Source organism: Pongo pygmaeus, chromosome 11 (genome assembly GCF_028885625.2).
Source record: "Pongo pygmaeus isolate AG05252 chromosome 11, NHGRI_mPonPyg2-v2.0_pri, whole genome shotgun sequence".
NCBI classification, from domain to species: domain Eukaryota; kingdom Metazoa; phylum Chordata; class Mammalia; order Primates; family Hominidae; genus Pongo; species Pongo pygmaeus.
In genome coordinates this window covers 112,903,752-112,920,479 of record NC_072384.2, presented here as the reverse complement: position 1 = coordinate 112,920,479, position 16,728 = coordinate 112,903,752, and the positions used below count along the sequence as shown (strand labels likewise).

The following is a 16,728-nucleotide window of genomic DNA, read 5'->3' as shown; positions in this document are numbered from 1 at the left end:
TGGTGGGAGGTAATTGGATCATGGGGACAGTTACCTCTATGCTGTTCTCATGATAGTGAGTGAGTTCTCATGAGATCTGATGGTTTTATAAGGGGCTTTTCCCTCCCTTCACTCTGCATTTCTCTCTGCTGCTGCCATGTGAAGCAGGACGTGTTTGTTTCCCTTTCCACCATGATTGTAAGTTTCTTGAGGTCTTCCCAGCCCTGCAGAACTGTGAGTCAATTAAACCTCTTTCCTTTATAAATTACCCAGTCTTGGGCAGTTATTTATAGCAGTGTGAAAACAGACTAATACAACATCAGAGAAAAGATATGCCAACCAGTGTTTGTTTTTCTAGTCCTATGGACCTTTATGACAAGTCAAAAGGGAAAACATGTATCAGTCTATCAACATAAATTAATAACTATCCTTCTGAAGAAAATACATAAATACCTCCATACATCATTTATTATTAGTGTTTTCTCTCTTATCAAACATAATCAGTTTAACTTCTGACTTTCAAAAATTATCTTATATTGCTTTGTGAGATTTAATAATTCTGGCAGCTTTTCTTCTGGGCCCTCTCCCCTGGTGAATTGCAGTATTAAATGTTTTAGAACATGAAATATTCTCTGAAGTGTATAACCCTGGAATGTAGAAAATTGTGATTTACTTGGGGCCAGGACCAAGAAGAGAATCTTCCAAATGTTTTGGGCCTCATGACGGATTTTTCAGAGACAAGGAGAGGCTTGATAAAAGTAGATGCCAACAAAATTGGAGAACTGCAGCAAAAAGAGAACTGGATTATACTAAGAGGTAATTGATCAGGCAAGGAGGAAAGAGACAATTTAAATGTGAAAAGAAAATGACTTGACAAGTTTAGGATACTTTCTGAACTCTTAGAATCCTTTTTCTGAAACTTCGAAGATTCATCCATTCCTATGCGAACCTGAGAAGAAAATACATGGTTTCTAAAGGATTACCTTGGTTGACAATTTGGCAGGAGTTCAAGAAAAATTCTAAGAGCTCTTTGTGACCCTAGTCAAAATAACATCCATTTTAAGGTGCATAGTAAATTTAATTTTAGACTCTTCTGATCAATTAATGTATTAATTATAACATGATTAGACCCTTTGCAGAGTTAAGAATATAAAAGGAAAGAAATGGAACATAAGATGCTACCTGAGAAAGAAACTAGTAAACTTTATCTTGATATGGATTTCAGGCCAGACCTTAAAAAGTAACCTCAGCTCTCATAGCCTCAATAAGTAACCTCCTGTGTAACTTAGTTTTAAATATACAGAAAAGCAAAAAGGAGAAATATCTCTTTTCTTTCTAGTTTTTAATTGGCCACTGCTATTGGAGGTTTTCTTTCTCTTTAAGCTTACATAGCAGTACAAAAAGCTACATGGATCACAATATCTTGGTTTTAAGAAAATATATAAAACAGATACACAACAGAAAAATATTTTACTAGAAAAATCTTTCTGCATAATCTTTTTGGAAAACATTACTCTTTCCACAGGTCTTACATTGTTTTATAGTTTCAACCACAAATCAAAAATGTCTATAAGAACTTGGACAGGCATTGGTAAATGGACATAAAAGCAAAACAGATTTGATTGATTTATGTTCAGTCACTCCTCCTTAGCACTTAAAAAATTAAGGCTTAATCATGCACATAGAAGGAAAACAACGCTTACTAACCAAAAGTAACATAATCTTGGGAACATCCTCCTTGAATATTAAATTAAGGCAACAAAAAGATTTTTTAAGTTAACCTGTATTTGTGCATTTAAAACATATTTGAATTTTTCAGTGGTTGTTTTTGGCCTGGAAACATTGAATGTCACCAAAATATCACAGAATTCCAGAACTCAGAGGGTTAAGAGGAAAGGTGTTATTTCAAATGCTAAGTCAACAAACTATTAATAACAAGCAAAATCTACCACCACTGGGTCTGTCATCTGCTTGATTATCATAATGCTGAACCTGGTTGGTATTTACCAGTTTCTCCTTGGCTGAAAGAGTGGTAAAGAGCCCAATTCTTGATCAATTCTCAGTAATACAGAAGTGAGCTTATCTGCACATTTTCCTAAGGCCTTGCTATGAACTGAATATTTGTGTATCCCCAAATTCACATCTTGAAGTCCTAATCCTCCATCTGATAGTATTTGGACATAGGGTTTTGGCTAATTATATCATGAGGGTGGAACCTTCATGAATGGGATTAGTGATATTAAACAAAGAAGAAACAGGGGAGTGATTCTCATTCTCTCTCTCTCTCTCTCTCTCTCTCTCTCTCTGCCACGTGAAGATATAGCAAGAAGAAGCCCATCTGCAAACCAGAAGAGGGTCCTCTCCAGGAACCAAATCAGCTAGTAACTTGATCTTGGACTTCTCAGCCTCCAGAATTGTGAGAAATAAATGTTTGTTGTTTAAGCCACCCAGTCAATGGTATTTGATATAGCAGCCTGAGCTAAGAATGATAGTTTAAGGTGTGTTCATCTGGTGTCCCAGATGAAGATGTGTGTGGGGGTGAGTGGGAGTAAAGAAGAAGGAATGTAAGAGAAAATTAAAGTATATGGGAATTTTGACAAGCACTTAGTAGGTGAAGAGTAAATCAGAGACTCATAAAGTATTAGATTTGGGATGTAACAAGCCCTTCCTTTAAAGGTGAGGAAATGGGCACAGGTATATGAATTGAATTGCTCATGATCACAAGATGACTTAGAAAGATGAGGAGGAAGATAAAGCACAAGAAGTGTAATTATAATTATATATTTTTAAATGTTGAGAAGATAACTGATTTGTAATAGGGTCATGTTTTCTTTTCTTACTTGACATTTCTCCCAAATTTATATTTATGGCCGATGGCAAAATATTTACAGCAGCAAGCTCTAATATGACCTTTAGGGAAGTCTTAGAAACAAGCTGAAGATTGGAATGAACTATAAGACTCTGGGACAAAGTCAGGGATGTATAATAATTTTACATGGAATTCTGAGTTCAATGTGTTCCTTTCTCCAAACAGCAGCATTCTGTCACTCATTATATCAAGACTCTCCTTGAATTCTGTTAATAATGGAAGAAATGAAGAGGAGAAGGGGATATGAAAAAGCATCACAGGACAAAGCCATCTCTATATTGGGGTTACAGCTTCAACCAAGGAAAAGGGTGAGAGATCTGGAAGGAAAACAAAAGAATATGGGCCATAGCAAGATATCGCTCTCAAGGGCATAATGACCTCTATGATCTCTCTCAAGTTGGAGAAGTTCTAGTCCCATTTCACACTGTTCTGGTTTCAGGTAACAAAAATGAAAATTGAACTAGCTTAAAGCCAAAGGGGACATGAACAACTAACCCACAGGAAGAGCTTGAATATTCTCCAGATCCATCTGAGATTTTGATTCTTTCAAACAGTAGCTTCATTCTTACCACGGCCTGGTTATTCCTATATAGAAGGAAAGAAAACTAGATGTGGAGTTTTAGATCTCAAAAGCTATCCATGAAAGACTGGATATAAACTCTTTATTTCATTCACAAAAACATCAGATAAAGGACTGAGTGGAAATCCCATCCAATTAACAGTGAGCGAGGCATTTTACTTGGTTCAACTTGGTGTTTTGAGTGATCCAACTTAGAGCCAGAGAGTGGGGGTTGTTGTAGCATGGAGGTAGATCCAAGTTAAACATGTAGAACTGAGGAAAGGGCTGTTTCTAGAAAACAGGCACTCAGCAGGTAATTCCAGGTATTCATCCGTGGCTTGCTAAGTAACACATTGTGTTACCCACATAATTTTTATGCAGGTTGTGAGTAATAGCAACACATTCTAGTTAGGTAGTTAGGTCCCCTAATAGGGATTTATTATCAAGCTATATGGAAAAGTAAAGAAATACAGAGATCCATCTTGGCCTCTAACAATCCAAGTATCATGTCCTTTCTACATCAGCTAGTAAATATTCCCTACTCTGGTATTTGTTTCTTATAATGACTTAGATGAGATGGGAAGCAAATGAGGGTAGACACTGAAATAACTGATTCTTGACTCTAGCTCATGGCTTCTTTCTCATCCTTTGGCTTGCCCATACAGCATACTACCTTCCTGTCTACATTTCAAATTATCTGAGCTGGAATCTGATTGGGTAGACAAGGTACCATCAAATATATCATGCTTTTTTTGGTGAAAGCTTTGATGTGAAATCATTTTATAGGCTGCTGTTCAGCTACCCATCTGTGGCCACATATCTAAAATTGTTGTTTCAATGTTAGAATGAGTAAAATGGGGATCAAGGCAGAACAAACAGAATTAGAGGGAAACTATGGGTATGTTGGGTAATTTAATAGGTGAATACCTTGTACGGGCTGTTTAATATCCGCAAAAATATATACTGTTTTTTTAAACCAATGAATATTAATGGAAAAACCTCCTTTGTCAAGAATTATTCTAGAAGATATGGGTGAGACCAGGGCATATAGAAGATATTCTGTTATAGAAAAGCTATAAAATTGACAGGGGAGCAAAAACTAACATAATTGGCACAACTATGAAAAAATCCAAAATATTCAGGCCATGAAGTTTTTGCCCTACAATTTAAGCGAAAATGTGCAATTCATTTATTCACTTTGTCTTTTTTTTCTTTTTCTTTTTTCTTTTTTTCTTTTTTTTTTTTTTTTTCAGAGATAGGGTCTTGCTCTATCTCCCAGGTTGGAGTGCAGTGGCATGATCATAGCTCACTGTAACTACTAACTCCTGGGCTCAAGCAATTCCATCCCATCTCAGCCTCCCAATAGCTAAGAGTACAGGTGTGCACCACCATACCCAGCTCATTAAAAAAAAAAAAAAAAAATTGGTAGAGATGAGGTCTCACTATGTTGCCCAGGTTGATCTGGAACTTCTGGCCTCAAGGGATCCTCCCACTTCAGCCTCCCAAAATGCTAGAATTACAAGCATAAGCCACCACACCTGGCCCATTCCTTCACTTCATGCAACATAATTGGCATCAGAAACCAGACTTTTTTTTTTCTTTTTTAATACAGAGACTTAAACTTTTACAAAAAAGCAAGATGTTTTTCTCATTTAAATTGTCATTCTAGGGACAGAAAGTAAGTTTTGAAAAGAAGTAGCTTTTATGGAAGAGAGGTGCCTGAGAATTTCAAAAGGATTTAAGACAAGGGGAATGAGAAGAGATTGAATGAAAGAAGAGAAAACAGAGAGAAAGAGTAATAAAAAAAGAAAAGAAAACAAAACAAAGATAATCCCAAAGAGCAGTGTGCACGGTTCTGCTGCAATCAGTACCATTCTGGTCAAGTCTCCGTCATCTGCTCTAGGCTTAGTTCCTCCCTGCCCTAGGCTGCTTCTGGTAAAACCGCATGCTCAGCTTGTTTGGCGTCTTCATGGAGCCTGTTATTTGCTGTGGGTCTAAGAAGGGGAAAGCTTCAGGCTTCAGGCATCTGTACTTTCTATCTGTTCTCAGCTCCATGGAAATTCTTAAGGGATGGGGCCATGGATAAGAGAGTGGGAAATGGAGATCAAGGTCTCAAATGAAAGGCAGGGTGGTTTGATTTTTAAGCTCCCCTGATACTTCTTATTTATATATTTGCTGCTTCTAGAAAAACCAAAAAAGGAAAGTGATTCATACATAGAATGTCTGTACAAATAGCAAACCAATAACTACCTCCAGGAGATTCTGGCCCTTGCCAGGGTGCGGTTTCAGAGCTGTAAAAGGCAAGGGATATGTACATTGAAATGACCCAGTCCCAGAATATTTTAGATTCAGAAAAGGTCAGAGACTTTAGTAACTAGCAATGACCTCCGGATTAGGGACCATGAATGTGCAGAGTGAGGACAAGGAAGGGGCCTAAAGCTGGGTCTACTGTAGAATAAACAGAATCATTTAAGGTTAATTATGTTCTGATGTGGCCTCCTTAAATTCTTTCAGGCTGGGGACAATTTCTAGCCCTTTAAGATCAAATCAGTGGCTTTGGACTAGAATCTGCTTAATAAGAATGAACTCCAAAGGTGAAAAAAACCATAAAATCTAAAAATCAAAGGATATGACTTTATAAATGTGAAATTTTAGTTTGGCTCAATGTTGGTCAGTTTGGAAATGTGGGAGTAACCGGACAGATGGCATAACTGGAGGCGGGAGGCGGGGCGGTGATTATACCCCTACCACTACCTAATCCACAGGAGCTACCAGTTACTGTACACACTTTTAAAGTATTTTCTAATTGTGGACTACGAGTGGCAGAGTGCTGCGGGCGGAGGCTTTTTGCTGAAAGCAACATTTACTTTTCTTTTATTTCTAGGGAAACTCCTGTTTGTAGATGAGCACCGTGGGGCAATGGAGAAAATGCTGACTTTCTTTTTTTTTTTTAAAAAAAAAATCTTTTCCGTAAGCGGCCCTCCAATGGTCTGTCCACTCAGCAGGCCAGCTGTCCCAGGCCTCTGCCAGGGAGGGAAGACGAGTACTTCAGTGCATGGCTTCGGTGAGCCCTTTAAATCCAGCTTCCCCTGCCCCCACCAAGAGGCTCCCTTTCCCTGACAGGTGTTTTCCCAACTCCGGAGGCCCAGGATTTTGGGGAGTGGCTGAGCCAATAGGATTTCCCTTTGGGGGGGGAAGGGCGTGGCTAGTTGGGTCAGAGCATGGGCGGGGTTTGCGCGGCTGAGCAGAGCCGGCCTGGTTGCGTGGAGGGTTGTTTTATTCCCACCGCCCCCAGCACCTTTTTTTTTTTTTTTTTTTTTTTTTCTGGAGTCTTATTAATTTCTCTGTGGGCTGCAGCTGGAGACCGCGGAGTGCTGGAAATGACGCTCGGAGCTTTAATTACCGCAGCCGCCGGACAAGTGTGAGGAAAGCTGACAGGAAAAAGAAGGACGGGATCCGGGGAGAAGCGAGAAGCTCCCCCCGCCCCGCTCCCCTCCCGATTTGGACTGGAGGTGCAAGGAAACTGAAGAAGGAGCAGAACATAGCCCGGCTGCGGGGAGAGGCCGGAAACCTACCGCCTCTTTGCAATCAACTTTTTTTGGAAACCTTTCGCCCCCCTTCCTTTTTTATTGTTGACCAACCAGTGAGAGAGAGAGAAAGTGAGGAGGGAGCGAGCAAGCCAAGGCTCACGCGGGGAAATAGCTGCACAGTCCGGCCCAGAGCGCCAAGAGCACACACCGAGCACACTCCCACACGCGCTCACACGCGCTCACACTCGCACGCACACTCGCCCCCTCCTCGGGCCCCGGCCCTGGACCCGCGGGCGCGGACTCGGTCGCCCGCCCTGGGAGTCGCTACACCGCGCGCGCCGCGCCCGCGCCCCTCGCACCCCCACGCGCGCCCGACTGGGGGATCTCCTCCGCTTGCCCGAAAGGGGGATATGCCATTTGGACATGTAATTGTCAGCACGGGATCTGAGACTTCCAAAAAATGAAGCCGGCGACAGGACTTTGGGTCTGGGTGAGCCTTCTCGTGGCGGCGGGGACCGTCCAGCCCAGCGATTCTCAGTCAGGTGGGTTCCTTCAGGCACTCCGGTCGCCGAACCTGCAGCCGCCGGCGGGGCTGCCTGGAGTGGCTCCCCTGCCCTCTTCACCCATGCCGGGAGGCGTGGAGGGACCGCTCGACCGGGGCCTCTTCCCTGGGCTTTCGGTCGCCCCTCTTTCCATTTGAAACTTACCCTGTATGTGTGCGTGTGCATTATTTATCGTGAAAAATCACTCTGAGCCCCTCTTTTCTCTCCTTAACCCCCAGTTTTTCTTTCCCGAGCGTATTGTGTGGGAGCCTAAGCGGGATCCCTTCTGGTGGCGCCTGTTGTTCGGGACATGGGAGACCCAAATCCCCAGTCAGAGGAGACTCTTCTGTCCCCGTCTGGGTCCTCGAGGGAAGAACCTGTACCGCCCGGGCCGCGGTCCTGGGGCGGTGCTGGCTGGGCCTCTCCCGAGCTGAGCCCGAAAGGCGGTGGAGAGTGGCGTTCAGAGAGCCGGGCTTTGCACCTGTGTGTGCTGCTGGCGACCGCTGCGCCCCCAGTCGCCCGAGCCTTGTGGGGTCAGACGCAACTCGCGCCCAGCCCGGGCAGCCGGAGTGCAGCAGGCGGGCGCGCCTCGGTCCCGGGCCCGGAGTTCTGGGCCTCTTCGGCCGGCTTCCCGGAGCCCTCTCCCCATTGACTTGAGAGGCGCTTGCTCGCCTGCCCGACCTCTAAAAAAAAAAAAGGCTTGGCACACTTGAGCCAGAAGCCCGGCCTTCCCGTCGGTTGCCGTGTTTGGCTCCGGGAAGAGTTCTTCCTGTAGTTCAACTTGCTATTGGCCGGAGTCCTTCAAACTTGTCTGTTTACTGCCCGGCCGGGCTGCCGAGCCTGCGGGTCACTGGATCCACCCGAGGCGCAAGCGGCGGCGGCGATGGGTGTGCGGCCACTGCTTGCTGGAGAACTCGAGCCCCAGGTACCTGGGCAGGCAAAGAGCTAATTGACCCCGAGAGGCAGCGCGGCGGGGCTGGCGCGCCACGGCTTGCAGGACTAATGACAGCACCTGCAGTGCAATGGAGCTCAAAGTTTCTGACACTTGAGTTTCCTGGGGATGAAAGTGGGACGGGAGAGGTCTGAGGAGGACCGGTGTCTGACGCGGCCAAGGGGTGCCTTTTGGAGAGCCAGGGAGATTTCCGAAACCATCCAGGGATGGTGACTGGAGCGTGGGAAGTAGCTTGAGGTGATAGGGAGCGCTTTAGGCCCCCGGAGGGTGTCCTGCTGACCTCACCAAGAAAACAGCGAGCTGTAGTTTTCCCGCTCCGCCCCCGCCGCCGCCGCCTCTTTTGCCTAGTAAATAACAAGTTACAATTATCGAGCCTTTCAAAATGACCTTCGAATGGCACATGTGCGGCGTTTGTGCTGGCCGTTTGCACCCTCCCAAATTACTCCGAAATTCTTCACGTATACCGGGTCCCGCGCTCCAGCCACCTCCGGAATCACACCAACACGGACTTGACATTCCAAGCGGCCTCTTAGATACATCTCTTTTTATCTCCCTCCCCACTTCGAGTCCCTTCATATTTTCCCTCAATGGGTTGATTATGCACGTTGACCCATTCAAAGGCATTGGCGACCGACATGCAGGCTTAGCCGAGAGGAATTTCTACGAGGCGACCTACTGGGGGCTGTCTGGTTCAGCCTCTGCCACTGGGGGACCCCGCTCCGAGTCCGCAGCAATTTGGTATTAACTGTGCGGCTCCGGATTGAGCTATGCCGAAAAGCCCTTTTCAGAATTTCTGCAAGGAATGTAATCCAAATTAGTTCTGCAGCTGTCCTCTTCCTCGTCTCAGGCGACACCAGCTCGCGCCCTCGCTCGTCTCTTCTCGTTTCCCTGGGCGAATTGTCAGACCCACAAGTGAGCTCATTTAGAGCGCGAGGATTAGCGTGCCATTGTTGTTCCGTGTGTGACTCTGTACTTGAAATTCTGGGGGCACAAAGGCGAGCCTCACTTGTTCAAAACACAAAGTGATCCAGATGAAAGGGCCGCACAAAGAAAAGCTCTCGGGTGCATCCCTGGTATAATTGCAACACGCATACTAAGGTGATCCATTGGAAACTGTAAATGCTCCGGGGGACTTCTTTTTTCATCCTCCCCCACCCCCACCCTGCGGCACCTGGCAGGGAAAGTTCAGCTGGTTTTAATGCAGTGCTATTATAAAAACAAGTTACTGTCTGGGGTATGAGTGAGGCTGTGTGTGTTTGTGCCTGTGTATGTGTGTGGCTGTGTGTTCCCAACTAAATACATATTGCGCATCTCCCCTCTCGCGGTTAGCAGTCAGTAGCAGTTTGGAGGAGTTTGTTTTGGTCCAAATGAGAAATTAAGTGCGGATAAGTAAACTAAGCTGCCAGAGGGCGACAAGATGTTGAGTGAATTGCTTTTAGATGAAACAAATTAAGGAAACGAGGGAAGACAATCTGCTTCTCGCATTATTAGACACGCTTGGAGTTCAGGGGAAAGTGGCATATTTTTGAAATGCTAATTTCTTAAGAAGCAGAAGGAATGCACCTTATTTACTGCTCTATGTGAACAGAATAAAAATATAGGGCGGGGGATGCTGTTGTATAGATCATTAAGATATTTCTTAATTTTAACAGAAGAGAACCTCTTTTTTTTCTTTTGCTTGGAAAAAATTCAGCTTTAGAGAGGATGATTTTTTAGAAATTCTAAAGGACTTTGTCTCATTTTCAATTATGCATTTTATTTAGATATATTATATCTAGATATAGCCAAAGTCCCTTTATATGGCAATTATAAAGCCTTTGCTAACCAAAGGAATGATTCTAAAATTTGTCTTCCTTGTATAATGGAAAATTATCAATATTGCCTTTGTATTGAAGAAAATGTATAGTAGCATTTAGGTGGTACTCTTATATACCTTAGTAGATAAACGATGAACAAGTTCAGTTCCCATTTCTTTTTTGCAGGTAACTCAGTCTTGCTTTTCATTCTATAAAAGTACATATAGCTTTCTTACATATTTAAGACACATCATTATATCTCCAAAATCGTGGGGTTATTTTTCATTTGAGAAGAAAAATGTTAATAAAACTTAGTTAAGTGGTGAAAAAGGTGTTAAATGTATTTTCAAGAAAGCATCAGTTCTCTCTTACAAGTGTTTACTGTAAGCACATCTATCGCTACAACGTTTTCTTTTTAATTTGAAATTCTCATATATATATATATAAGGGGGTTTTTTAGAAGAAGGTGTTATTTTTTTCTTCACAATATGTCTAAATAAATTAGTATCTATTAGTATAACTGCAAATCGCTTGGAAATACTATAACTGTTCTGTTGTGATGAAATGACTCCAGTTATATCAGTATTCCTTTTTTTTTTTGGCTCTTAAACTCAACTGCTTTTATTTATTTTAATCATGTATGCATAGAAAGTGAAATTTTGTTGAAAATCAAGGCACTTACTGCTTTATGTATATATTTTCATTTAGTCACTGGAAATGTGTCTTAATTAAGAAATTACATTAGAATATTTATCAGAGCATGAACTTTGTGGAAGATTTATGCATTTTTTATTCTAACCCGAACACAGTAAGTTTGCATTGGCTGATTTTTAGAGTTTGCATTTATTTGATGGCAAATCATATTTCCTCCTCAAAGTGGATTCAAATATTTAGTATTCATGAGCTTTCATCCCTTTGGTTTTTAAATAGAAGTACTATTTATCATCTGTCTTATGCATTCACCCTTTCTGTTACTATAGATTCTCTCTTTACATCTTAGTATGTATTGAGTTTACATGTGTTAATATATATTTTCCCTTCCGCCACTAAGTACATTGTTTTTGTTTGTGTCTTTCCCAGCAACCTGCCACTCAACCACTGCAGGAGTCCTCTGAGCCAGTTTTCATTCTTTCTGATAAATCTGATATGGCTGGTTGGCCAGACAATCACAAGCCATTCCATTGCTCAGATTTATTCCTGAAAGAAAATAAAAAGGCATCGATCCAAGATCACTGGCACATCTTAAAAGCCTTGACTCCAAGGCCAAACCTTTCCACAGAGAAGTCCCTCTAACCCTTTTTCTTTCTTTCTTTTCCCCTCTTGACCAAAGAAGGAAGGTGGACCACTGCCATTTAAAAAATGCTAGTGAGGCGATGAATTGTGCTCTTTCTAAGTACTCTCGGAAGCTTGATTAGAGCCACCTTGAGATTAATGGCTATGCACAGTGCCTATTTTAGACAATAAATTGAGTTAGGGTGGCTTAAACATTGCAATGCTTTAAAGTGGTATTATTTTTGTATTATATCAAGCTGGTTATTAGGAAAAGTTAACATGTTCTTAAAAATAGCCATAAGTTTTGGCTTTATATTATAGTGTTCTGCTACTGTTGGATATCCATGTATAGTTTGTAAGTGCCTAAAACATAAATGAAATAAATGATCAAAACGGATTTTCTGATACCTACAAACTTGTTGGTACTTGCTCTGTTTAATTTTACCAGTTTTGAGAGATACTGCTTTGTAGAGATGCTAATATTTGTACTGAAATTAGTTTTTACAGGTTCAAGCCTACATCTGTTCTGCAGAAATTAATCACCAAGCATATTCCACTGTTATCTTTTACAGTGATCTACTGAGTATCCTGTGCAGGGTAGAATTTAATCATATTAACAACTTTTCTCCAGGTTGTATCATTTTAGAGATGCTCTATTATGTTACATTTCACCATATGGAACCAAATTACATGTTTTATCTAATACTCATTTTCTGAAGTATTATAAATATTGGCAGTCAGAGTTAAAACCTTACTTTTTATGATTTCTAATACAGCTGTTGACTGGAGTTTTCAATTTATAATGAAAAATAACCCCTTTTTATGAAAAAATTGTAGGTCAATGTTTCCTGAAACTGTATGTCTTCAACATAATTTGAGAGAGACTTTAATTGCCTTTTTTGTGGTTAAATGGGCCATAGTCACATGGTTTAAATCAGGATTTCTACCTTGCAGAGACAGTTCTCGAGTTTCTTAATACCTTCAGCAACTCACTGCATCTCTTTGTGGCTTGGCTTCTCTTCCTGGGAGAGAAATGCATATAATGCACTATTTCTGCACTGTACAGTTTTCTGAAAATAACTTTAAAGTCTTTGATATTGGATACATTCTAGTAAATTGTTTTAATGTAATTTAAATTGCACATGTAATCTAAAACGTATATACCTATATTAAGAAACATAATGTAAACTTTCTAGCAAACTGTCTCTATCAAAAGAGTACCTGTCTGATGAAATAAAGAGGTTATTAACTGAAAGGCATTTGTATTTGAGGGCAATTTCCCCAAAATATTATTTTCAGAATTGTTCTATGGTCTCTTTTATTTTTTTCTGAGTTGTTGGTTGAAATATTTATTAAATAAATTGCCGTATTTTCCAATTCTGTAATCAAGCTTTAAGGCCACTTCCTTGTTTTCACATTTGATACTTAAACTAGTGCTTTATATTTGTACAAACTTTTCAAGAGAGGAAAGCTGTCCCTTTTACAATATGGAGTTGAAATATGTGGATGTTTTGGTAACTAATTCTAAAGAGGCTATGTAGCATGTAATAATTGTTTTAGAGTTATTTCCATTTTGAATTGTTCTGCAGGCCTGTCACTTTGCACAACTCCAGGGGGCAGCAGCCACATAGACTTTAATAGGAATAGTGCATGCCTTAGCTGTGGGTAGTACAGCAACAGCCTTGCTATTGTGTGATGCTAGCGAATAAAGCACTAAAAGTTAGGAGGTTTGGATTCTGGTCATACAATCATTTGTTATGTGATCTTGGATTAGACTACTTGCTTCTGTCTCAATCTCCTTACCTTTATTAGTGTAGCTAAAAGTCATGCCTAAGCTATTAACATCTTGAATGTTTTTAATAATTCAATTAATTAGAAATGGAAAGTTTAGACTTTTTAGAAAAAAATTCATTGGTTTTTAATTATTTTTGTAAGTGGACCTCTTTGTTGTTGTTGTTGTTCCAAGTGAAGTCATAGGCATAGCCCTAATTTCTAAAACAGCTGAAAGGGTAAAATAAAAAGAGAGCTGTGTAGTTAAGCTGCAGGGAGGAGCCAGCTTTGAGGCCCCTGCCGTTGACATTCCCTCACTTTCCTTCCACTGTTGCCTCTACTTTGCTGCACTGGTGTTATAGAAGTCCGGCACTGGAAACCACTGATGTAATCCAGTCATCTTATGTTTTAGGTAAGGAAACTGACAGCACAAGGAAATTAGATAATGTGAGCTAGTGGCAGCTCCTGACACCAATATCATTTTCTGTAGCATACATAGAAGTATTTGAAAAACCACTGACACATAAAAAAATAAGGAAACAAATAAAAGGTTATGTTGCATTAAAGAGAATTGAGAAACTGAAATGAAGACAAATGGATTGGATCCACACTCCTAATTATCATATTGTGTAGTTCTTTCTAAAAGAAAGACAATGGGATCCTCATGATCATCTTTAATTTATATTTGGAGAGTAATCATTGATTGCATTGATAAGTTATGGCACATGAGGAGTAAAGAAATAAAGCAACTTTTTAAAGACATCGTTCTATAAGAGGATTTCTTTACCTGGTTAGGCCTATGGAGACATAGAATCTTGAATTCCCTAAAAGTCACACAGGAGCCCACAGTACTGTCTGTATATAATAGCACTTTTAAGAGTTTCTTTCTTTTTTTTTTTTAACCTGGGCTTTATGAAGATGTCCAATCAGCAGAAAATGGTTATTTTTTCCATTTTTAAAATAAGTACTATGAATGCTGAAATAAGATGGATTATAAAGGATAAACAGTGGGTTCCTCATCACCAGTTAGTTGGTGGAGACCTTTAACCAGGAAATCCATGAGAATACTTCAGATTCATCTAGGCCCGTCCTTGGACCTAAGATATGATATGAAATGATAATTTTTACGGTCTTTGTTGGCCCATCCTCTTTCATCATGGCCCTAACTAAGACATAGTTCTATTCTTTGAGCAAGGGCATAAGCAAAGCTTTAAGTACTGACTATAAATTTATTTCTATAGCACCTTTGCCTCACTCTAGTTGGCTTCTGTAAGATGCTACCTCTGGGCCTTTTGACTGCAATATTTTTGACCTAATCTTAATGCTCTCTGGTTGTAGCTGAGTTCCCTCATGTGCCTCAGCCATCTTGGGCATGATAAGTGTTCTCATGGGCCCATGTGACGGAAGGGAAGTTTGAAACTTGTTTTGTCAGGAAGAGTCATTTCCTGTTAGAAATTGGAGATGAAAGTGGACCCCCATAAAAGATTAACATAAACACCATGAAACCTCCTGTGCAATATCATTAAACCTCTCCCATGAGAAGTAACACAGGATCGTTACTATTAATCACATTATTTCCAATATTTTAGGGGTTACTGAAGCATACTAAACACCAATAGGAATATGCAAGATCCAGTTTCCGAGTCCTGAGAGTTAAACTAAAAGGACTCAAGACCGATTGAAGATTTATAATATATTTCATTTGGAACATAGCTTAAATGTATTAAAAGAGAAGAAAGTGAATGGTACAATAAACACTCTTTTATTTTCCACAAAGATTAGACTTGTAAACAATCGGTTTCACCTGCTAAATCTTTACTGCTCTGCTGACCTTTACTTACGCCTGGTCCCATGTGCTTCTAGTATAGGTGGATAGCCAAGTGTTAATCTTTTGAATACAAGTGGGGATAGTAAACCTGCTTCTAAAAAATGCGTGTGCTTGTTTTCTCTCCTCTGCTGGGGTTATCTCATGGCTGGTTAGGACTGAAAATAATTTTTTTTAATAATAAATATATTTGCTTTAACTCAATATATCAAAAGTGTTATCATTTTAATGAACAATCAATATAAAATTATTATTGAGATATTCTCTGCCTTTCGGAAGGTATCATGTCTTTGAAATCTGGTGTGTATTTTATACCAGTCACATTTCAAATGTTCAGTAGCCAGATGTTGCTGGTGGAACACTTTGTTGGGTAGAGTGGCTCTAGAGGAAGTAGTGGCTTTTTCAAAGTTGCTCGAAGATGCCATTTGGGATAGCTGCAGGGCATGAAATCCACATTTTCCCCCTCAAAGTCATTCATGTTATGCCATCCAAACCAATGTGGCCTTGAACCTTCCCTCTGGCATGGACCTTTGGCTGCTCCTTACCTGGTTAACAAGTAGTTCAAACTCATTGCCCAAACAGCAAGACAACTCAAAAACAATACACCACTCTCACCCCACCACCAGCCCATGGGACAATACTCAGTAGGAAAAGAATTGATGAGATATAAATCTTTGTACAGAATTATTAATCATCTCTTCCTACTCCTATCCCAGTCAAATATTCTTTTGGAATAAATTTGAGTGGATTTATGACATCACTCAAATGGAATAGAAGGGGACCTAAGTTCTAAAATCGACTAGGCTACATCAAGATTTTTTCACTGTACTCATTCTGTTAGCTTCTGCATACTCATCCACAAAATGGGAGCAAATATCTATTTTTAGTTACTTAATAGCAAAATCGGAAAATAAAAAGATAGAAATCCAAGAAAATAGTTTGAAGTTTTAAGATAAGATGACTAACTTTGTTGGCCCAGGACTCTCCTGGTTTTAGAACTGAAAGTCTTGCATTTGGGAACCTTAGGACTGAAAATAATTGACAACAGATTCTCCAGGCTCTGTGACTATATCAAGTATAGCTGTGACTTGAGCAATAAGTGGCACAGTCTTCTATTTCATGATGGGTCCCCATCACTATCAAGGGGATGCCTAATAGAGATCATGGGTGGCAGTGACTATTTTGCTCTAGGCAAACTCTTACTGAAATCTTTGTCATTATTTCTTGTCCTTCTCTGTAGGCTTAAAGAATGTGAGAATATGGATTTCTGTAGGGACCTATGAAAATCAAATAAAAATACAACAGAATAATATTTCTTTTATACACATACTTTCATTTTCAGGAATTCCTTTTGTCTGGTAATTTTGCCTAGAACAGAGCAGTTAAATAAGTTTGTTTTAAAGGAAAGTTGACTGCATGGGTATGTTAAAAGCTACTCCCTAAGATATTTATAAGCATCATCTGGTCCTTAGAAACCTCAGGCAGGGTTATTGCAAGATCCTCTTTATGGGTCTTCTTCTTCCATGTCCTCATACCTCTAAAATCTCCTTCCTGTCACTTGTCAGGTTACCATTTCTAATATTATCTTAGTTTTTATTCTGAAACTTTTCATGGATCCCTCTTGTAATGTTCAA

General features: G+C 40.5%; 1 protein-coding gene across 4 annotated transcripts in view; it reads left to right on the top strand.

Annotated features, from left to right (window-relative positions):
* Positions 1-6,649: 6,649 nt before the first annotated feature.
* The window catches only part of ERBB4 (erb-b2 receptor tyrosine kinase 4), a 1,171,999-nt gene continuing 1,161,920 nt past the window's right edge, over positions 6,650-16,728 (top strand). For 2 of the 4 annotated variants that reach the window (XM_054477568.2, XM_054477569.2), the window contains exon 1: positions 6,650-7,479. In XM_054477568.2, coding sequence (XP_054333543.1) covers positions 7,398-7,479 — 82 coding nt within the window. In that variant the 5' untranslated portion in view covers positions 6,650-7,397. The remainder of the gene's footprint in view (positions 7,480-16,728) is intronic. The other 2 variants (XM_063647921.1, XM_054477570.2) reach the window with 1 other exon arrangement.